The sequence below is a fragment of the Rousettus aegyptiacus genome, unplaced genomic scaffold (genome assembly GCF_014176215.1).
Source record: "Rousettus aegyptiacus isolate mRouAeg1 unplaced genomic scaffold, mRouAeg1.p scaffold_m13_p_2, whole genome shotgun sequence".
Classification (NCBI taxonomy): Eukaryota; Metazoa; Chordata; class Mammalia; order Chiroptera; family Pteropodidae; genus Rousettus; species Rousettus aegyptiacus.
In genome coordinates this window covers 111617316-111641761 of record NW_023416295.1, presented here as the reverse complement: position 1 = coordinate 111641761, position 24446 = coordinate 111617316, and the positions used below count along the sequence as shown (strand labels likewise).

At 38.1% G+C, this 24446-nt stretch overlaps 1 protein-coding gene across 2 annotated transcripts in view; it reads right to left on the bottom strand.

Moving 5' to 3' along the window:
• Window positions 1–4089: 4089 nt before the first annotated feature.
• E2F7 (E2F transcription factor 7) overlaps window positions 4090–24446 on the bottom strand; it is a 35282-nt gene continuing 14925 nt past the window's right edge. For both annotated transcript variants that reach the window (XM_016138185.2, XM_036236940.1), the window contains 7 exons: window positions 22900–23034; window positions 14882–15067; window positions 14320–14383; window positions 11685–12186; window positions 10277–10532; window positions 8302–8720; window positions 4090–7017 (listed from right to left, as the gene is read on the bottom strand). In XM_016138185.2, the coding sequence (XP_015993671.2) occupies window positions 6847–7017; window positions 8302–8720; window positions 10277–10532; window positions 11685–12186; window positions 14320–14383; window positions 14882–15067; window positions 22900–23034 (1733 nt within the window). In that variant the 3' untranslated portion in view covers window positions 4090–6846. The remainder of the gene's footprint in view (window positions 7018–8301; window positions 8721–10276; window positions 10533–11684; window positions 12187–14319; window positions 14384–14881; window positions 15068–22899; window positions 23035–24446) is intronic.

Here is a 24446-nt window from a genome sequence, read left to right as displayed (position 1 = left end):
TTTCCACTGGCTGTGCAAAGAGAAGACTGCCTGTGTTGATAAGGTCACACCTTTGTGCCCAACCAGGTTTGTGGTTTATAAAATTCATACATCCTGAAAATTGGATAGGTTTGTGTGGACGACTCCATTGACATTTTAAAAAAAGATTTTGCCTTAGCTTGATAAGTGGCATGGCTTAGGGCCAGCATGCTGGACTGGGATGTCGGGAGCCTTGATTTCTGGTCTCAGCTTTGTGGTTAAGTAGCTGTGTGCTCCAGGGTGAGTGACTTAACCCCCTTGCTTTGATTCTCATCTGTAAAATAGGTGAGTGCATAAGATAATTTCAAGATTTCTTTGGTCACTACATTTTTATAATTCTCTACCATTATAAAAGAGAAAGGATGGACTGCCCCTCCCCCCACTACTTTTGTCTGCATTGTAACAGTAAATATTTAGTGAGTGAATAAATGATTAGCATGATTTTGATGGAATAGAGCTATGCATGATTTGATTCCAGGATATGTTTACTTTCAGTGAGAAACTGCTGTTTATTGTACTATCTAGTTTCCGTTGCATATTAAGCTACAATTACCCTGATAACTTGGGGTACACTATTATGTATCCTTCAGCTTGTTTGACCATTTATTCATATACTCACTGAGCACAGTCCGAGGCCTTAGATGAAAAAAAAATTAATTTCTGCCTTGGAGGATCTCACAGTGTGGTGGGGAAACAAATTTATTCTTCCCGAGGACGGGACATTCGAACTAGATTTTGGAAGATGCATGTGAGATAGCTTGATAGAGGAAGAGAAGTGGGGTGGGAGGAGGGCACTAAAGGGGAAGGGGGCGACTAGTGCAAAGCCATGAATGCATAAAGAATGCAAAGAATATGAGCACTGACTAGGTATTTCTAGCAGGAAGGTTTTAATATAGGGAATTAGGTGCTGATAAAATTGCTGGAAGAGAGGGAAAGTGGAAGTCAGGGGCTGTTGTGAAGTATTTAGATCATGTCACTATGGCTGCTACCCAAAGGTTGGCAGGGTGCTATTTCTTCCTAATAGTTGGGAACAGTGTAAAACCACTGCCAGCATCACAGCTGGTGTCTAGTCCTAGACTAGACAGCAAAACAAAGTATAGCTGCTGCAAAAGCACAGTCTGCTACAATCTGTGCATGGTTCGATCCTAGTGTAAGAGGAAGAACAGTCTCAGTTTCCTTTTTCTCTCCCAAGTGCCGCAAGAGCATATCTTACTGACAGAATCACATCTAGATCCTGGTAGCAAGAGGATCTGGGAAATGTATTTCCCAGGTTTCCAGCCCCTGTGATAAAGGCAATTTAAAAGAAGAATGGAAATAACTGCTGAAGTTCTGCGGACAATATCTAGCATAGCTAGGAAGGCAGCTGGGAACTGGACTGTGAAGAGACTAGAAAGGCATGCTACAGAGTTAGGAAAATGCTGCATGGGATGCCACTGAAAGTCTCAAAGTAGGATTGTTACGATGAAATTTGTTTTATAAGCATTGGTAACATTCTGGAGGCAATTCTTCTAAACTAAAACAAAACAAAACAAAAAACTTTATCACAATTATTTATTAAATGACTTTTATGCACCTAGAACCATACAATAAAAAAAAGCACTCTAAGGTTTTTAAAAATTATTTGTACTAACTCATCCATGCAATATTCTTTTCCCTAATTTTTTATTGTGTACATATTTTGTGGCAGGTATTGTGAATACAGATATAAATCATCTATGGTCTCTGATCTTAAGAAGTTAATATTGATCTTTTTTTGGTGAAGACTAAAATTTTCAGAGGGTAGTTTGATGAATTAATTCATTGCTTCTGAAAGTACCTTCTGCTAAACCCTAGTCTTGTAAGATGCTCTAATAAAAAAAATGGTCCCACTGTCAGCCAGTTAAAAACTTTTTTGTATATATATTTTCTTTTGCAAATTTAAGTCTGTAATAAATCCTGTATGAAAACAAAATTAGTTTTGTTATACCGGGATTACCCACTTCTATTTGACTCTTAATATCTATTAACAGTTCAGTTTTTCAGGGTGCAGTTGGGGAAAGACTGGATGCTGGTATAGAAGAGCCAAACGAATTGAGGACTACCATTGGGCTATTTCCAAAAAAAGGATCTAGATATAAGAGAATAATAATAATAATAATAATAACTATTTTAGTTTTAGGTGTAATTTCTTAATTTTAGAAGCATTTTCAGGTCAGAAAGAACATCAAGTCAAACTACTCTGAACACTAAAACCAAATTAATAGCCATCAAAACTTACTTTCTGCTCTGTGACCAAACTTAGCAATAGAAATCTAAGAACAAATTCCTTTTGTATTCAGTACCTAATTTTTAATGTGCCTTTGTGAGTAATCAAAAACTTTACTTTTGTAAGGATGAGATATTAAGTGCTATAACAATCATCTAGAAAAATGCAAATCTTGGACAATGGAAGTTTATAATTATTTTGATAAGATGTTAGTGAGCTTGGCTACAGCACCAAATTATAGGAAATGCTGCATTCCAATAATTAATAAAGGGAGTTTTGCAAACCTATTAACACAACTATCAAATCCCTTCACCTTCAAGGCCTTGAAAGATTTGAGCAAATGGAAAGAAAAATGGATTTTGTAGATTTCTTTGAAGTTATGCTATGGTTCCTGATCTCTGTCTCCTCAGTCACTAGGGGGAGGTGTGGAGTGTTGCTTGCCTCTGACCTCTCCTGAAGTTGGAGCTGTGTCCTGGTGTCTGACTGGCCTTGGAGATCTAAGGGATGTGGGTGGCCAGCATTTTGGCAGTGGAGGAAGGAAGAGGCGGCTGTGATTGGCTGGGACTCTTCTCCAAGAATCAGGATAAAGGGCACTGATACGGGATACAGCAGAGCCCGACTGGGGCTGTTCTAAATCTGCCCACGAGTCCGAGACCTTGCCAGGGGAAGACATCTAGGCAAGCCTGCTAAGGAGAAATGCTCAGCAAAGAGAAAAAGGACCATGTCCTCCTCTCTTGTTAAGTGAGACCACTTGCAGAAGTTTTAAATACTCATTCCATATAACCGACACTGTCTTTATAACTTAAAATGGCTATAGAACTTCTATTACAGTAACTAGATAAGTCACACAGCACCTAACTTAATGCTCATACAAGAGCGAGTGGGCTACTCCCATTGACCAGGCTTAAAGGGACACTGGGAGCTGAGTCAAAGTTGCTTCCATGATTACATCAAGTCCCTGTTTAATGTGTGCTTTACACTGTTAAAAGCAACCAAAACAGGGAGTGTGAGAAGATAGTGGCAAATGCCTGCAAGATCCTGTTAAAATGTAATGCCACTAAATATTTGCTAGTAAAATCCTAATCCTGGTGTGTGTGTAGAACAAACTGATCCTGGGTTACTTTATATGTCTTGTGGAGCTAGAGACTAGGGCAAGAAGCAATTGTTGGAAGAGGTCACAGGAAAACAGGGAGGCACAAGCTGAATCTAACTGAGTGCTGGAAAAGGAGGAAGCCCTATAGTTCCCCTGTGACCATTCTGGGAGCTTCTACTGGGTAATAAGCACTGGGCTTGATACTGGGGTTTCAAAGCTGTTTTTCCCAGCACCTCACAATTTAGCAGGGGAGACTGACAAACAATGCAACATAATTGACTCTGGAGATAAAATGAGCTAGCAAAAATCGGATTAAGACTACTCAGAGGTTCATTTAAAAGTGAGGGGGTAACAATAAAATTTGGCTTTGAACTAAAGGTGGGCATTTGCTAGACTGAGAAACGCTTAACCTTGAAGATATCATGAGAGGATGAGGAGGTGGTCTTCATTCACCTGTAATTCTTATATTGGATAAGCATCAGAATCATCTGGAATCTCCAAACCTCTAGAGATTCTGACACAGACAAAATTAAAAAACTCAATAGCATAGTCCCTCAACCCTCCCAAACTCCCATGTCATTCTGACACCTTAAGTTTTGGTGTTTGAGAACCACTGGAAAGTCTCAGCAAAAAGATCTGACTTAGGTTTATGAGGGTCTATTGACTATGTGTCAACTGTTTATTGTTATCTTGAAAATAGCACACACAAAAATCTACCGATAAACACAATAGCTCTTATTTAATGAATTAATTTTTATTGCTATTTTATAAAGCTTAATATTTTTCTAAAAAAATTGGCTTACATGTAACAAAGGTACAGGTAGATAGCTACAGATAATAAAGCTATTAGAAAAAGAGCAGAACTAAATACGAACACAATAGTGGTAAGCAGCAATAAAATTATTACCTACAGAAAACTAACAGTGCAATACGATAAGCAGAAAGCAGCTTTACACGGGGGGGGGGGGGGAAGTTATTTAAACACAGAAATAGCACCTTACAAAAAGAAATTGAGAAATGTAAACTTGATAAGTAGATTCAAGTATAAAAGTTATACCCCCAAGTCTTGTACCAGAATGCAAGGGTTTCACAAACCCTGGACAGTGTAGAGCGAACACCTTCCTCAGTGCCAACTCAAAGCTGCATTTCTTCAGGAGGATCATTGCCAATGATCTTTTTCTTTCACTAAATTATACAATGATAGACTCAGGATTGCCATTGCTGCGTCACTGCCCCAAACATCCAGTCCAGCTCAGCAGCTCCAACGCCATCAGTTTCTCTGTAAGAAACAGATTCACTGTCCTGACAGAAAAAACCACTGCATCATTTTATTTTTACATATCACACAACCATATTAAGAAATGGGTACTGAATACGAAAGGAATTTTTTTCCTTAGTTTTCTATTGCCAAGTATGGTCAGAGTCATAATATTCTCATTTATGGGGTTGCTTCCTGATAACCCTCAAGAACTGTGGATTTTCTGAGGTTTATGTGGTCATATCATGAACAGAATTTTTTAAAAAAGGATAGCAAAGAAGTTAAAGTGAAAAGCACCTAAGGACAGTGAGGAGAAAATCAGTTTGTGTTTTCATCTAAATGTAGACCTCTTGGGTGAAAATATATTATGAAAGGTCTTAAGCATGACATATTTAGAATGCATGTTCCCTCTGCAGGTTTATATCGCTGTGTCCTATAATTTACCTGAAAAGGGCATATTTTTGTTTGTTTCCACAAGGAACCCATCATATTACTTCAAAGTAATCAGTACTGTGCACTTGTTAATGACTGAACCACATTTTTATCTGTTTAACTCTAGAGAAGATTGTGAAAAAGGGAAAAAACATCATCTCGTAAACTTTAAAAGTTTAGTGTTGATACAAAATTTTATATAGTAGCCAATTTACTTAACCTGGCTACCTACCTCAAGGTTTAAAAAATCTCGTAGGGGTAATAAGGCTAATATTATTCTGTAGTTAATATAAAGCTACTTTACTCAGACTCCCAGAGCCTCTTAAATTAATATTTTTATTTTTCCATATAACATTTTATTGGGTCAAAAAATAAAGATAAAATAAAACCTTACGCCAAGATTCCAGATCTAAGAGAAAGTTTTAGAAAAGAAAGGAATAAAGAAAGGAAAGAAGGAAGGACAAGAGAGAGAGAGCCATTTATTCTGAAGAGACAAAAGGTAAATATCAACAAATCTAGGAATATGAAGGTCTAGTGTGGCTACTTACTGAAACCCTAAAGAAATATGGTTTAACAAAGGGGTATTGCATAACAGTTTCCAGAACTGTATTCATGCTAGAATAAATCCTTGTCTTCATCATTCTTATTTTTGAGAAGTACTCTGAAAAATAACTCCGGTTTGAATACTCTTGAATACTGAACGTAATGTGTGCATTTTCCATTACCCTTCCAAACGCAAAGAAAAAAGGTAAAAGAAAAAATAATCACCAATTTTGCTATATCAATTTCTACAATAACTCTTCAGAATTCTACCTAAAGGTCCCATCCAGATTGCAATTTCCACATAATTCCTTTCTAAAATCCTGATTTAGTCAATAAACAGTAATTATTAGAAGGCATCATCTATACCTGATACTCTACCGTTAACATTTAAATAAAAAAAACCACAGGGTCATGTAGTGAAGGAAACTGAACATAGTAGGATTTTTTTTTTGGTCCACAGTTATTTGAGAAGCACCTACTAGGCTGCTAGAGTTCATGTTAGTTCTCATGCCCTGATAGGGTTAGCACAGTTCATTGTAGCAAGGTGTGTTATTCACAGTTATTTTGGTCTTGACATTCTGTCATGTATATACATTTACCCACATTATTACTAGGTTGTAAAGTAAGTGCAGGGCAAATTACAGGAAAAAGTACAAACATTCAAGTCGTCATACCCTGAAAAACATGTTTTGCTGTAGTTGTAAACTTTTTGCACTAAATCCCATTTCAGGAACAAAATAAATAATACCATAGGATTCACAACTGAAGCTGGCTTCCTGACAAAGCCTAAGGAAGCAGCAGTTTTTTTAAACTACAGAAAGGAAGTTTCTCTCACCACAAATCTACTCAGGGCGAGTGGAAATACATGTCAAGAACGCTCACCCCAGTTAAGTGCTAGACAGGCCCCACCTTTAGAAAAACCACAAGGCACCAGTAGCCTGTTCAGATCTACTTCCAGCAATGATTCTTGAAGCAAAACCACAAGTCAGTCGGTGCTTTCACTGTGACACCAGGCAGAGTCTGGACTCTAACTGGTATTAAATGCACAATTAATAACAATTACTTTCAGGAAAACAGATGATGATTCATGATGATGGGAAGTTTACATTAGAACCAGGAGATGAAAGAGAGGAAGAATGTGAGCTGAAGAACCAACCGATGGTTTGCATTCTGCTTTCCGCTTAGCATCAGGACATGGCCTGTAACACAGGGAAATTCAGGTGGTCTGATGCCACCCCCACCTGGCAAAGTGTCAGGTCACTCAGCCCCACTGCTGGGTATTTCGAGTCTTCTCTGTGCTGAGCTGGTGTTTCGAGACTGTTTGCTTTCTCTTCTCCGAAGGACAGGGTCTCCAAGGCTGCCAGGCGTCTTGAAGAATGTCTCATGATGTGTGTGTTGAATGCTTGTGGGTGTCACTGGAGCTGGTGACTACAAAAGAAAAAAAGAGTAAATAAAAACAGAAGGGAAGTCGAATTGTTTTCAGTCTCTGAACTGGAAGCCCAAACCTGTGTCATAATCCCTAGGCAGATGTGTGTACCCTTCTTTGCTTTTCTATCATACAAATCATCTGATTTATCTTCTCAGCACTTACATTACAATTGGAAATCAACTTATTCTGTGTACAGAAAGGCAGACTAGCAAAGAGGTTACAAGCGTGGCACCTGGAGTCAGGGTCCGGGCTCTGCTATAACTAGCTGTGTGACCTTGCCAAACCACTTAACCAGTCTGTCTCTTAGTTTCGTCATCCATGCAACGGGGATGATAAAAGTACTGACTTCATAGGGTTGTAAAAATTAAACAAAAAAATATTTATAAAGTACTTTACGGCATGCTAGAAATAGTAAGTATATGTGTATTGTTGGCTCTTTTTGTTTACTTGCTAATATTTATCCCCTTAATGTGCCCTGAAAGGGCAGGGACCATTATCCTGTTTACTGTTATATTCTCACTGCCTAGATCAGTGCCTTGCACAAATGTGACTATCGAAAACATATTATCTTGTAATTGCCTTGTTGTAAAACTAACATGTTTATTTCAATGTCTGAATAACTTTCTAAAATATTTTTGGCCACAACGTAACTCTTTCTTTGGGAGAGAAAGTAATCACTCTAAACAATGCCTAATGCATGACAGCAATTCAATAAATAGTTACTGACTAAAGTATAAATGAAATTTTTTAGGGGGAAATAGAATACTGATTAATTTATATTGATTATACACCTACATATATGCACATTTGCATATATTTTATGTGTGTGTGTATAAATATATCCATTTCCTCTTAAACACTGCATTTTAAGAAATGATAAATGCTAAAAACCTTTGCATCAGTATTAAGACTTCTATTTCCCTTGATCGCTTCTATAGCTATACAATTAAAATTCAGGGTGGTCTCCTTTATTGACCTAATGAAATGAAAGCTTGGAGAATCTGAGCATTCAGGATTCATCAAAAATTCTCTCTAATTTTAAGAAACAGATTGACAACTAAAAAATATACTTGTCTTTAAAGCCTAGGATCTCTGCCTCAAGCCTCCATGCTGTATAAAATAAGCAGGTAACTCTGGGTCTATGTGGAAGCTGGGTGGAATCCAACTTAGAGCCTCTGTTCTACAGTCATCTAACTAAAATTGAAGCTAATTAAATGCGAGCATTCCTGTTACAGAGTGATGAGCCGTCTTGCGCCAAAATAAACTCGAACTTCAGGACTCACCTGTTGTTTCACCATAGAGACTGGATGTCCTCCGTAAACGGGCGATTCTGGCTGGATGATGTTGTGTGATTTTGACACCATTGGACTCAGGCTAAGTGAGCCAGAACCCTGAAGCTGAGGGTCTGTGGAAGGGAGTGTCGCCGATTTGGGATTAACCATAGCTGCAGGGCTGATGAGAAGATGAGCTGCTGATCCCAGGCCAGGCATGCCAAAATTCACAGATCCCGTGTTTGGGAGAGTGCCAGGAGCAGAGGAAGCTGGCTGGGCCATTGTGGGAGAGTAGAGAACAGGAAACGGGCCCAGCGTTGGAGACGGTAGGACAATGCAGGGGACACTGAGGGATGGCAGCTGACCTGAAGATGGTGCCACAGCACTGGGGGTCTGACTGCCAGATAAGAGCACACTGAAACCATTTAATCCTGAAACAGAAGCAGAACAAGACGACAGTCAACATAACATGACGATACCATTCAACCTTCCATCCCTCATTACCCTTTCAAATGGGAGCCCGTAACATAACAACCCCACCTGACCTCTCCCAGATCGGTGTGCTCTCCCAGCCCTTGTCGCTTTTTCACAGCAGTGACTGTGAATGCAATCCCACATGGTGGATGCCCATGTCTCCTCAGAGGGGTGTTAAATGTGAGTGCCACTGAACCCAATTTGAGGAGGAAAGTGAACTTGGGTGGGAAAAATTGCATCTTTATTTCGACAAACTTCTAGTTGAAATTTTTATTTTCCTCAGTTAAGATCATAGGCAACAAATCCCAACAGTATTAATAGTACCTGACTTTGTCACTAATAAAAAGAACAGATATATTTATAAAATATTACAGCTACGGCAGATTTCTTAATAGACAAGTAAACTCATCAAAACTTTGAAATTATGAGAGTACGAGATTTGCTGTCAGATAACATAAAATTTTGTAAACTGTATTTCAGTATAACTGGCTTCCTTTATAATCCTGTGTTCTATACTAAGGAGGAATCCATGGGCATCACCCCAGGCGCAAAGGGTCCACGGCTCTGAAAAGGCTAATAATCCCTGTCTGGGCTGCCATTTTCATTCAGTAGGGGTGTTTCTGTTTTTTGTTCATCAATGTATCCACAACATTGAATATCATGCTTAGATTAAACCATCAAAAAATATTTGCTAAAGGAATGGAGAATGTTTTCTAGATGCGTAATAACCAATACCTCCTTAACCTGTGACATGAACGAGGACTTGAGGAAAATCAATTTAAGTCTCTTTGCAGCAAGAGCTTCATGCAGAGCGTGCATTTCTTAAAAGTTAGGTATTATAGTTCAGCTTTACTTCAAAATAGTAACAGCAGTTATTGAGTCTTCCTAAGTGTCAGATGTGCTTTAGATATATCATCTTATTAAATTTAGTTCAATTATCATAGCCACCCTGCCTCCCCACCCCCTGCCCCCCCCCCATGAACCAGGTGCCATTATTATTGCTGTTTTACCAATGAGGATGGCTGAATACTCATCTCAAGTTCACACAGATAATAAGTGGTTTTAATGTCCAGCGCTTACTCCATCCCTGACACTCAGCCACAATCGCATGCTCGGTACCTCTGGTTATTCAAGAGATCAGCATGCTAGCTGCATGCAGTGGCCAATCGGTTCATATTGTTATACTGAACCAATGCCAGACTCGGCTGAATTATAAAAATAGAATCATCTCGTGAATCTGTTGTGCTTTTTTAGCAAATGAAATTTAAGGCATTTAAAAAATGAATCATCTGCCCTAATTATTTTCCCATTATCCCTGAGTTTAGTGAAAGTGAAAGCACCTTCTCCCTTCATTTCATCAATGGAGGAAACAAGGGGCCAATGACTCAAGCTGTAGATGGCAGCTCATCAATGAACCACTTTGGTCAGGGGACACGAACAAAGATTTAAAAATCCAATTTATGGTCTGACTATCCCAAGGGATGATACTCTAAGACATGATAACATCTCTTACCGGCTGGTGACTGCACGTAAAGATATTGCAGCAAAGAAGGCTCTTTGGTGCCTTCATTTTCTTTTGAAGGCTTTTCATCCTCTGTAATTCTTGGAGTATTTCCCCGCTTGGAAGAAACAAAGCTGTTTGCCATATCCTTTCCTGAAACTTCCTTTTCAGCAGGGAGTTGGCTATTCAAGTGCACGTCTTCAAGGGGTACACATTCCCTGTTACCCACGGTCTTGGAAGAGGCAATGTCTGTGGACTCTGAGGGTTTCTAAGCACAACCAAAACAGAAACGCAGGTCAAAATCCCAGTAACAAATTTTAATAACAGCTTTCTCAGAACAGCTAACACATGAATAAAAAGGTCAGACATAACTGTGTGCCACATTGATTTGTCTATGTTTGTTGTTTCAGTCATATTTACAGAAATGGTCTGAAAATCAATGTCATACTTCAAGTGTAGAAACGATGGAGTTTTTTTTTTAATTTTAATTTTTCAACTAGAGTTGACATTCAGTGTTATTTTATATGATGGAAATCTTCATAATGGAAAACTGGCCATGGTGTTTAGATTGTGAAATAAATTTCTGGGCTGCAAACACGGAAAAGGTGTCAATACTACAGTCTTGTAGGGGCCTGATAAGAATTGCCGGCAGACCCAAAGCCATCTTGGTTATCTAAAGTGTATACTAGTCAGTCATTCACTTCCGTTCTGTAACCTAGGCTATATATAAAATTAGAATTCACTCTGGCAAAAGAAAGAAATAGAGGCAAAAGGGTCTTAATTAGTGGACTGATTTCCATGACGTATGCCTAGTTGACCCCTATAAACTGCTGTAATGACAGTGCTTCTGCTTTCTGAGTTTCACTGGTCACATCTCATTAACTTCTGAATGGCTACTAAGCTGGAGATGTAGACAGCTCATATTTCTGTTCATTTTGCTGCTAGGGAAATGGAATCTCTAAGCAGAGATGTGAACTGTCCACACTCAAACACTAAAAGCCATATAGCACCCATAGTCCTGACTCTGGAATTCAGCTGCATCTTGGATTAAGATGACTATTTCACTGATCTCAACTTATTTAAAAAAGAAAGTATAATAAAAAGACTGGGGAAGAAATATACAAACATGTTAAGAGTGATTGTCTTTATGCGGTGGCATAATGCGTAGGTTTTTTTCCTTTATACATTTTAGCATTTTATACGAAGTGTGACTTTTTGAAAAATCACTTACTTTTCTTACAGTACTACTTTATGGCAAGATGTTTTTTTTGAGAGATAGTCCAGGGCTTAATTACACAAGTGACACACGACATACCTCATATTCCAGACTCAGTAGCTTATTAATGCCTGTGTGTCCTTATTAGGAAGAGGCTCTGCGTTAACAGGATATCACTAAATGTGTCCACCTGAACTCCCTTACCTTGGGCACAACAAGGAATAGAGGGCCATCTTCATAGTCCCTACTTTGTCTTTTAGTGGCTGGCTCCTCCTCCCCCTGAAGCTTTCTTTCCTCACCCAGGCGCTTCTGAACTGAGGGTGTGGATGACAGCTCTGCAGCTGCTGAGACTTCTGAGCTTCTGCTGTCCTTCTCTGACCCTGACCCTGAGGATGGTCCCTCCTGCAGGCTCCCATACAGCATGAACAGCGAAGTGGAGGGCACGTACAACAAGGGCTGGCCGGACAGCAGGGTTGGCTTCAGGCTCTCCACGTCTGAGGCCGTGGAAGCGAGTGAGCCGCCTACTTGGCCATTCAGACCATTCTGTACGAAGAAGGACTGCAAGTCCGTTTGAGGCCCAGAAAATACTTGGTGAGCTAAGGGATTAATACAATATTCTGAGTCAACAGAGTGGACAGGGAAAGGAGCAGCAGGATCCAGGCTGCTTGATGGAGGCATCACTCTGTTTCTCTTAAAGGCTTTCTCCCTGTAATAAAAAGAAACATAATGGGTTCTATTAAGTTACCACATTCTACCAACTCCTGACTGCTTTCCTGGAGAGAGACGTACCAAAGCAGGAGTGAGATCATGCTTCTCAGGCCGATATTAAAATATATTCCCTGAGCCCATTATTAGCTCTCCTAACCCCAGAGGCAGATGACCAGATATAACCTGGATGGATGGTTAGGGGTGGGGTTAGGGAGCTGATGTGGGAAGAGCTCTTGGAGGATCTCAGGTTAGAGCTAACAGCGGCTCCTCCCCGGCCTCACCCACATCTAAGTTATCAGTTACTTACCCAGCATGTACCCCTTATGCTATAGTGATTAGCATATTATTATAATACTTTTATGAAATTATTATAATATTGATGGATACTCTCATCCCCCCTCAGTTACTAGAGAGGAAAACTGAAGCTCAGAGGCTAAGCAACCAGCTGAAGGTCACGCAGCTGGGTCCCACACTCAGTCACTGTGAGGGATCCTGGGTGCGTAACAGGAACTGGACAAGACTTTGATTTAAAGGACACATCTAATTTGTCTCAAATCCACTGTGAGATAAATTAAGTTGGCAGAGTGAGGAAATAAACTTATCTACAAAATTATTTTCTGTCATTCTTGTCACATTCTGCTCAGCATAACTTTAGAATTTTTAGGCAGCACGCATTCAAAATTAAGGCCCATCAAGATGTGAGATTATAAACAATGTCTGCACCTTTTATATAGAAAAATTCCCAAATATTAAAAAAATCATGTTTATACATTCAGTATATTTTTAGAAACCCATTGATGGGGCAAATCTTTTTCTGACTAGTAAACAGAGGGCAGGGAATTCTCGCAACCTTTCTGATGGAACTGCTTGAGACCTATATTGCTCACAATCTCGTTGTCCAGTGTTGTGGGAATAAAATGGAGTGCACCAGGCTGTGGAGATCAGTAAATCTCTCAACCCCAGCCCCTTCTGAATGGATAATCACTATTACTCAGCTCTGTGAAACTCAGTGGGTCCACGTTGAGGATATCACCCATCGTCCTACCTCCAGCCATCCACCTTCAGCCTCCCTATCTCCACCACTATCACCATTATCTGAGACCCAGGTGTTATTTGTGATGCCTCTTTCTAATTTAGTAGGTCTTGCTGACTCACCGTCTTACACTGATTTCCATCTCCAGCTGACCCAGCCAAGGCCTTGACCACAGAAGCCTGCAAACGCTCTTCGCAGTGCTCTGTTCATAGGGAGCCCTTCTCTACTTCCAGTTTCACCTGCGTCAAGCAGCCAGAATGGTCTTCTCCAGTGAATCTATAATAGTTCTTCACCGTCTGTCTCATAAATCTAAACTCTTCTACTTGGCTTTCAAAGCGTTGACAACCTAACCTACCTCAAACTGCCCAAGCTCTTATGAATGATATTTCCTTTTACTATCCTATTTGGACAAATCATTAGAGCTAGTCAGATTATTGTCCCCTGACTCCTTGACACTGCCTCAGAATCTGTTTCTTCTCAAATCTGTCATTAAAAATCTCTTTTCTCTCTTTTGCATTTCCTCTACTTTCTCTGATAATACGTGATTTCCTTCAAAATCGGATCCCAAATTTGAGTCAGATGATCTGGGTTTGAATATTAGCTCTGTCACTTATCAACACTGTGACCTTGGGCAAGTTACTTAACCGCTCTGCATCTCAGTTTCCTCTCTGTTTAATGAAGGTAACAGTACCAATCTCAAAATATTCTTGTTATGATTAGACGAGTTAATATACATAAAACTTTTGGAATAGTCCTGGTAGTTTATGTTACAACAAAAGATTCATGGGACTGTGATGCATCATTTCTCAGCAACATATTAGCAGTCATTTGTCTTTTTCAGTGTATTTGTTTTTTTATTTTTTCTCCTATAATTTATCCCTTAGGGGACAAATTTTTCATAGTTTTGTGTCTCTGATGCTACTTCTTGCATAGTATTGGCACAAAGAGAAAACTTACAATATTCTTAATAAACAAATGGCTGAATTGCAAGCAATTTTGCTAAAATTTACATTTTGATGGGTAACGTTTCCATGTAGTCAAAGTTAACATTCGGAAATAGGAAAGAATGCTCTCGGAGTTTTTTTAAAGACTACTTACTTTGAATTGTCTTCTATTTTCTGTCGGTAAATTGCTGCCAGACTTCCAATTTCTAAGAAGCTACCTGATCCGGAAAAGGAAAATGAAAGTCTAACAAATATAGCAAGAAACATACAAACCAATTATATACAGCAGGATTCATTATTCACAGCTCAGGAATTATAAGACAATCTCAAATCTGTTCTGGTTTTGATTCAAAAAGAGAAATTTCAAGAAGCTAGCTGTTAATGGTGAATTCAGGTCTCATCAAGAGTTAGTAAGAAAATAAAAAATAAAATGAGTTTTGATTTGTAAGTGTGATGAATTTTTGAGATGTATCAAACAGGGCAACCATGGCAAGCTAATTGATCTTCAAGGCTGACTGGGATCAATTTCAGGCATGGCCCATGTTTGTACCCTGTGAAGTCACCAACTCATTTACCCCCAATAACAATTTCACTTCAGGCAAGTACAAAATCAGGTAGGGCCTACAGAGTCAGCTCACTTCAAAGTGCCAGTGGATGGGTAGGGCTACAATTACTTGGGGATTGATGAATTCCATAGAGTAGGTAAAGGCAGATACCTCGTTTTACTCTGAATGGGCTGCTGGGTTCCGAGTTCCCTTTCCTCTGAATCCTCTCAGATGTCTGAACTGTGTTAAAAGAACCATGTCGAGCCAGCTTCTGTTTTTCACAGACTTGAATCTCGCTATATGTTTCTCTTTTCAATTCCGGTAAGACAGATGCAGAAACATCCACTAGTTCTTCATCTAAATAAATGAGAGATTTGGTACTGTTGTTATACACAGCTGTAATGCAACATAATTTTAGCCTTTTTAATATAAGTCTTTGAGAGCCTATAATTATAATGGAGCTACCCTATCTATTAAAAACTAAGACAATCAAAGAAATTTTATGAGCCTTGTCTCAAACCCCAATTTCTTTTGATGTGCTAACTTTTTTAAAGTTAGTGGATGACTATAAAGTGAGACTGAATCTATATATATTCTAAAATTATCTAAACTGCAACAAAAGTAGAGCAAGATGTTCTTCAACTCAAATTAGAATGGACTTTACATTTCAAATACTTTCTTTGGGCTGAGAGTATCAAAGAAAAAACCCAACAATGCTCAGCCCAACATGCATATTTTGAGATTTTAACATTAATTGAGACCTCTTATGCCGCAGCTCCAAGGAAATGAGTATAAGAATTTCTATTTTCTACTACGTTTTATTATTTCTTTCTTATACAGTAGGAGGCTTAGTTACTAAGTGACCAACGGAAGTCAGCAGAAACCTCATGGATGAAATGCTGCAGAACAGTGATGATAATAAAAGGCTGGGCCTCGGAGGCCTATTTTGTGCTTAAAGAAGCCTGTATGAAGTCACGACAGACTTTCTACATAGAACCAGGCCTATATTTCTATATATAAATAGTCCCTGTTGCTTAGTTATTCCTATACTGTTTATCTGTGCTATTTTTTTCTAACCTCAAGGCATGCACATTTAGACAAGACATTTAATAAACTGAAAGGCCCAGCTACACTTACATTCTCTAAAACACAGAAAAATTAGAAAGAATCAGCTTTATGGCTTTTTATTTCTTCTAACAAAAACCCAATATATGTTATTTTTAGAAAATCAGAAATTACAGGATGAAAAAGAAAATAGATCAAGACAGTAACAGGAATCATAGCTCCCCTCCTTCCTGAAACAATACATTGGGCGAAATATATAAGACAATGGCTCTCAAGACATTGAACATCAGGGCATGAAGAATGCTGATCCTTAAAAACAGGAATCAAGAGAGGTGAGCTCTCTGATTGCCCAGCTTACTGTCTGGAGAATATTTCCAGATTAGGGTGAAAGAGGGAACCCTAGACAGAGCCTGGAAGCCTTTCTAAGTTGAGGATGGACCTGGGGTGCCAAGAAAGCCAAAGTAGCTAGAGTTTGGAGGGCAAAATACTGTACAGAAAGAATGCTGGAGATGTGCAGAGGGTACCTCTTGAGTATTCATCAGAGTACTCACACACGTGAGAAAACTATCCTAGGCCAGGGAAAGAACCACTCAAAAGGAGCAGAAAAAATAGTGTTTGCTGCTCATTAAGGGCTGGGAGCAGTGCTTGTTGCCAATATCCAGAATGGGAAAATCTCATAATTCATTGATCATTGGTTAGAAAATTAAAAAGGGTGTTATCTTAGTAGTGAGGACATTGCTTTTAAGACCAAGTGCTGATAAGGTCCTGTGTGCCAAAGCTTAAAAGCAAGATCTGAAAGGACCACTGTTTCTAAGTAACTTCACTGTATCCCAGAACAAAATTCAAGAATGTTTTTAGGAATACAGAAATATCTAGCACCTAACAATATATAGTTCTCAGTGTCTGGAATATAATTAAAAATTAGTAGGTGCACAAAGAAGTGGGGAAATAAAACTTACGGTGAGGAGGACAATCAATTGAAATGGACTCAAAAGTGAAACAGATAATAGAATTAGTAGACAAGTACATTAAACCAGTTATTTTAATTGTAGTTCATTAATTCAAGAAATTAGAGTACTGAACATGTTGAGTAGAGAGACATTTAAAATATGAAGGCTCAAGTCAAACGTCTAATGATAAAAATGACAATGCTGGAGATGAAAATAACAGTAAGTGGGATTAATGAAAGATTGCATATTACAGAAAAAAATAGTGTACTTGAAGACATAGCAATAGAAACCATCCAAAATGAAGCAGAGAGAAGAGACTGAAAGATATAAATGTCAGTGAACTGTGGGACAACTTCAAGCAACCAAATATAAGCATAACTGAAGACTCCAAAACACGAGAGGAAGGACCAGAAAAAATATTTGAAGAAATAATGGCTGAGAGTTTGCCAAATTTGATGAAAACTTTAAATCCATTGATCCAAGAGGCTAAACAAACTCAAGTACAAGAGACATGAATAAAAGTACACTAAAGCACACAAAATCAAATTGCTTAAAATCAGTCATGAAGAAAATCTTTGACCAGAGAAAAGGCATATTACATACGGAGAAAATGGATGAGAGTAGATTTCTTGGCAGAAACAATGCAAACTGGAAGACAGTGAAGCAACTGCTTTAAAGTACTGAAAGAAAAAAAAAAAACAACCTTAAACCTAGAATCCTTTACCCACCCAGTGAAAAATATCTTTCAGAAATAAAGGTGAATTAAGACATTTTTAGACATTTAACAACTGGAAGAATTCATCATTGGCAGTCACGCACCACAAGAAATGTTTAAAAAAGTCCATCAAGCCAATAAAAATGAAATCAGATGGAAACTCGCATCTATAAAAGAAAAGATAAACACCAGAAATGGTAACTACATGGATATTTATCAATTTTTTCCCCTTATTAAAATCTCTTTAAAAGACAATCAACTGTTTAAAGCAAACATAGTAACGGTACATTATAGGGTTTATAAAATATATAGCAGTACAATGTTTGGCAATAATAGTGCAGAGACCAGGCAGGGAGAAATGAAAGTAAGCTATTGTAAGGTCCTTATACAATATAAGTAGTATATTATTTGAAGATAGTCTGTGGTAAATTAAGATGCATACTCTAAACCCTATAACCCTAAAGTAGCCATTAAAATAACACAATGAAGAATTATAACTAATGAGCCAATAAAGGAAGTAAAGTGGAAGCATTAAAAAATAATAAGGCCAAAGGAAGAGAGAAAAAGAAAAAAAATCCCAATAAATGGTTAGGACAAATTGAAAACAAATAGCAAGATGATCCACTAATATTCAAATATATCAATAATCACATTAAATGTAAAGTCTAAACAGCCCAATTAAGAAGCATAAATCGTCAGATTAGATTAAAAAACCTTCAACTCTACAACTCTACACTGTGTACCTGGAACTCACTTTAAATATAGGTACCAATAGTTTAAAAGTAAAAGGATTAACAATATATACTATGCTAACCAATCAAAAGAAAGCTGGAGTAACTATATTACTATTAAATAAAGTAGACAGGAGCCAAGAGTATCATCAGGCATAAAGAGGGGTCATTTCGTAAAGATAAAAGGGTCAATTCATCAAGAAGACATAGTGATCCTAAATATTTATGCACCTAACGACAGCTTTGAATAAATGAAACAATACTCGATAGAACTCCAGGAAGAAACAGACAAATCTGCAATTATAATTAGATTTCAACACTCCTCTATCAATATTTAACAGACCAAGTAAACTTAAAAATCAGTAAGGATATAGAAATAGACAACACTATCAATCGGCTTGAACTAGTAGTTCTTTATAGATCTTCCACCAAACAAAGCAGAATACACATTCTTTTTAAGTACACATGGAATATTTACCAAAACAGATCGTATCTGCACTATAAAACAAGCCTCAGAAAACTTAAAAGGATTTCAGTTATGCAGAGTATGTTCTCTGCCCACATGGAATGAAATTAGAGATCAATAAGAAAAAAATATTTAGAAAATTCCAGAATATTTGGAAACTATATAACATACATCTAAATAATTTATGGATCAAAGAAGAAATCACAAGGGAAATTGCAAAGTATTTTGAATTGGAAGATGATGGGAACACATCAAAGTCTGTGTTATATATACATATATAACAAAAAAGTATAACATTTTTTTGTTTGCTATCTTTGATTATATTATTATACTCTGCTACTATTGAAAGATGTTACTTATAATCTGAGTTCAGACAGAAATTGAAAATTGTATATTCTTTTATATTTATTAATATCTGTGATTCTTGTTGATATTTGTAAAATTGGTGATATTAAATTGTTTGGATTATAAACAAAAAAAATTGTGGTATAGAGATAAAGAAGTACTTAGAGGAAAATTTATAGCACTAAATACCTATTAGAAAAGAAAATAGGTTTCAATGACCTCCACTTCTACCTTAAGAAACTAGAAAAAGAACAAATGGAATTCAAAGTAGAAAAAAGGAACTGCTAAAGAGAGAACCTGAGTAGCCCTAAAGCTATTAAAAAAATTGAATCTATTGTTAAAAACCTTCTCACATTAGAAACTGCAGGCCCACATGGTTTCATTAGCAAACTCTACAATATAAAGATATATACGTTATACGTTAATATTCACTGTAGCTTTATTTGTATTAGCGAAAAAGTGAAAATAATTCAAATGTTCAGCAACAGGTGAATGAATAAAGAATAAAATATCTATACAAGAGAATACTGCTTGGCAATAAAAAGGAGTGAACTACTGATACATGCTACAACATGATTAATCTCAAAATAATTATGCTGAATGAAAGAAGTCTAAGAATAACATACACAATACAGTCTATTCTTGTTATTTATGGTTCTACCTCTATAGTAGCCATGAACACTGAATTAGCAAAAACTGAACAATTGCTCCAAGGGAAAATACAGGGTTTGTTTCCTATGAGCCTCTGGTTACAGTTTTGTCAACTGCCCAATACATAACCCTGTTTTCTGTGTTTCGGTTTAAAGAAGTAATTGATATGGTCACAGGGATGGAGAGCACAGCATAGGGAACGCAGTCGGCATTAATGTAATGGCTAGGTGAAGAGCCAGAGGAGAGAAAGAGCAAATGTCTAACCAACGTACCTTATATTCGAAACTAATAATAAATTAAATGACGTAAACTTATAGTTAAATAGGTCATATTAAAAACTAAGGTAATAAATACTCAAAATTCATCTAAGTATGTTATGAAGGGTAGCAGAATACGCACCTGAAAATATGCCCCTTTGGCATATTGATTATTTTGAACTTGGCACTTGAAAAAAAGCAAAGCAGGGAGAGGCTTTCTCTGAATTTCCCTTACCTGCTTAAAGACAGATCCTCCAAAACAAACTCAGTTGTCATAAATTCCCTCCCAGGGAGTTTCATTCACCATGGAGGAGTGACTCTTGTCACCTGAGAGGAAACCAGAAGTGGACAGCACACCCTACTTTCTCACAAACTATCATATCTCCCATCTGTCCTTCTAAAGGGGTCCATTCATCTTTCCTAAAAATCATTTTCTTCCCCCTAAGTGGCCGATGTCCCCCACTCCCTTTCTCTACCAAGATGGCATTTAATCCCGAATTCTAAGCCACTTCGGAGAGTTAGTCATTTTTCCCTGAGTATCACCCATGTATACATGAGGTATTCATGTTAATAAACCTCTTTGTTTTTCTCATTAAAAAAATAAAGACACCTTATTTAATATATATTGTTGATCCATTAGCACTGAACTCATAGCCAACAGCACTAGAACTCATTCCTGAATGAAGCTCCTCTAACACTCGTATTTTCTCTGTGACATCACAGCCTTCTTGCCTTGTGTAGAAACACTAGATAGCACTTCTGTGCAACAACAATTTAAACAGCGAACTCAAAAGCAGAAAGTACATAAATGTGAAAATCTAGAGTGAAAGAAAGATCAGTGGTTGCCCTGGGGGCAGGGGGGTGGGCAGGAAAAAAAGGAATTTTGAAGGGACAGGAGGATACCCTGGAGGGAGGACACCCTGGAGGGAGGACACCCTGGAGGATACCTTGATTATGGTGATTATTTCACAGATGCTGACAGTGAAAATACTTTCAAATGCTAACTTTAACTCCCGTGCTATTTATGGTAGGTCATGATACCGCAATAAAGCTGTTACAAGAAAGGAAAGGCCACGATGGTGGGAAGAGAGGAGGAAAGAGACATCGTGAGGAACTGCTAACCAAGGAGTAAAGCAGAGTGAATTGAGGAATCAAAAACAGATTAACATTCCAAAATTGACAGCTGTGTTGATGATGATGGTATTGTCAGTAAGAACTAGAAAATATAGAAAGAGGATCAGTTTTCTGAAAAATAGAGGGAGTAGTAAGTTCATGTTGAGGGTCCTTACTCGGTTCCAAGCCCTTTCCCCTCATCCGATCAGAGCTCTCCCAGATGTTGTCCCATTGGTTATGCAAATACATAAACTCAGTTTCTCAACACCAGCTCATTTTCCCAGCTATCTTATTTTCTCCAATGACACCACCACCTTTAAGACCCTCTTCTCTTTTAATCTCTCTATCTAAATACTCTTTGTCTATTACATCTAGTGCAAATTTCTCAGCTAAACTTTAGAGGCCCTCCAAAACGTTCCAACTGATCACATTTCATCTCATTATTCTTTATCCCACGCCTTCCACTTCAATCAGGGTGGTCGATCTCTCCAACACAAACCAGATTCGTTCTTAGGTATCAGGTCCTTCAACTAAAAGCTCTCCATCCCTCCAAAACCATCAGAGCTTAACCCACATCCTCTCTGATTTTCTAGAGAGTCAGTATCACCATGGATAGTGCTGAATTGTTCTCTAATTTTTAAATCTGTGCTAAAAATTATACACCTTCAACAGAAGCTCATTAACCAACTAAAGTGAATAGGCACTGATCTGGGTACTATGTGTAACCAAAGATGAATGAAAACATCTTTGCTCTCAAATGCATAGAGCAGGGACAATGGCATAATATCAGCATCGCTAAGTACAATAGCATAATACTAAATTGCAATAGTTCAGATGAGACATTCCTTGCTCTGGGTAATCAGGAAAAGCTTCAAAGTTGGCATTTGAGCCAGATCTTGAAGGCTGAACAGATATTTTCATGTCAAAAAGAAGAAGAAAGCTTCACAGGTGAAAGAATAAAGAGAAGCCGAAGGCAGAGGAGTAGAAAATGGTAAAGTATATTTTATGTACGTGGGGACTGTGTCATGTGTCTTTAAATCTCTGTGGCATTCAGTGTAGGAACTGTGTAGAGTCCACATTCAGTAAGTACTTGCTGGGTTGAATTAGTCATACTAGATTTTAAGTGGTTTCATCTAGAGCCTAAGTGAATAATGTGTTACAATGAGGTAGAGAGCTGTATCTTTTATAAACTTGGGTTAAATGGCAGGAATTTATACTACTAACACCAGAATTGGAAGGGTAATTTAAAAATTAATGGCTTTTTTCCAGGCAGCCTAGTTATATGTTAAGTGGCTGGTACAGTAGGATCCAGTTCCCGATTGCTCAGATATTACCTGTGAAGTAAGTAGAAGATAATAGCCTCTTTTGTTCTAGTTTCATAAAATTACGGCATTTGTAACCTTTGAAATAAATTACAAAAAGGGCGTTCGTTATATCCTTACTATATTTAGAAGCCATCTTACCACATATTAGTTTTGTGATAGTAATTGATATAATTTTTACATTATCTGGAATTTCAAAGAAAAACAATATTCTGCTCATGTAGACATAGCCAGAGTTCATAAGAAGTGTCATTTTTAATCCTCAGTCCCAAGCTTCCAGGGAGAACTTCTAAAAAAATAAAAAATGCTAAAGAGCTGTAATTTAATAGTTACAGAAATTCACACATTATAAGCTCTTAGTATTTCCCTTCCTACTGTGTGTAAGCCAACCAGCGTATACCATTTGTAGACTAATGCTCATTGTTCCAAAAGTGACATCATCAGTCTAATTTTTTAATGTGACTTGGATAATAAAAAATGAAAGAGATCAATTTCACTCTATCCTAGATGTACGACTTGGAAAAGGAATTAGGGATTATAAATAAAATAGATCCCTAACAACACCATGCCTTACCATTGGAACCGAAGTCCACAGGCCCGATCCATTTGAAGGCTGGTTTACGGCCTCGCTCTTCTGTTACGTGCACTTTCTTGATCAGAGCCAAGCTGGTCAGAACATTGGCTATGTCATAGAGGCGTCGTACCTTTGCTTGAAGATATAAAACATAATTATGGTCATGCTGCCTGTGACATCATTACATTTTAGTTTATGTGACAGGTTATTTTTTCTTGGCCACCATATAAACCTCGAGGGGGAAACAGTGGGGTGGGATGAAATGACCAATGGCTCTGTCATGAAATCACCCAGGATTTATATATCCGATGTATCTGAAGACAAATACTAAGGAAGGTCAGTGTGTCCTTCCATTTGCGCAACTTCACAACTTTCATAAGACAAGCAGGGAGTGCTGTGATTGCAAAAACACCTGAGGGAGGGAAATGGGCTGTAATTAAAGGCTTAGTGAATGTAATTCTGATATGTGGCATGTCAAAAGCTTGCACCGAGTTTCTCCCAGCAGGGAGTTGCGGCACCAGTGCTACCAGGCAGCTGGGCTGTGAAAATGACAGGGCTGCTCCAGAGCTTCCAGCAAAGCTGCACTCCTAGGCACACAGGGTGTTCAGGGCTCAAGGTTACGAAGTACAACTGTGCTGAAGACAGACAGTTCCTCATCTGAAATCTTGTCTTTCTAGCCACAAAGAGAGGGAGCAGTGGAATGCGCAACTCTTGAGTCTTAAGAGGTTTTGGGAGACACATTTGAAAATGCATATGCTAAAGGAGAAATTTAAATTTAAATAGGCAGGATGATGCCCACAAAGTAATTTCAATTTAAGAAATTGATTTACAGGTAGGAAACCCACTTGACCTCAGGATTAAGATCAAACAAAGGAGCTTTATTGTCCACAAACATGAAACATTCACCTCAGATGCAATTTTCTTCCCAGTCCTGATAAAGCTGGGTTTTATTTAGTCATTTCTCCCACTGGGTGGCTATAATTCCAACTGGAAACAAATTTAAAAAGCTAGAGAATTTTGAGCTCACGGCTTCCTGGGGCTTCAAAGAGCTACAAGCAACCCAGGGCATTTGGCTCAGGACCTGTGCTTGACAAAAAAGGAAGATGCACTGAGTATGAAACTTGGAAACACTCTCCTTGTCCAGCATCTATGTCCCACCACCCTTACCCTACTCTGGTTATTCCTCTGGTTCTTACCTGTGGACAACTTTCATCTCCACCCATCAGAAGAGTGTGCAGGGGGTGAGGAAAAAAGGGGAAACAAGACTCAGACATTACATCTTGGATGCAGTGAGAAGAGAAATGCAAAGTATCTCACGCCCTCTCTGACTTGCATTCGTAGGATGGCATTTGGCTTCCACTCTCTACTCTAACTGCCTAGGTAAAGGCATCTGACAGAACATTAAAGGGAACTCTAGTATGTGACTAGCTTCTCTCACAGCACCAAGAATGTTTCTGAGTGTAGGAAGGAGTGCCCTTTTTAAAAACAATAATTCTCTTAATCTCACAGGCCGATACTTGCACTTTATACCATCATATAAAATCCTA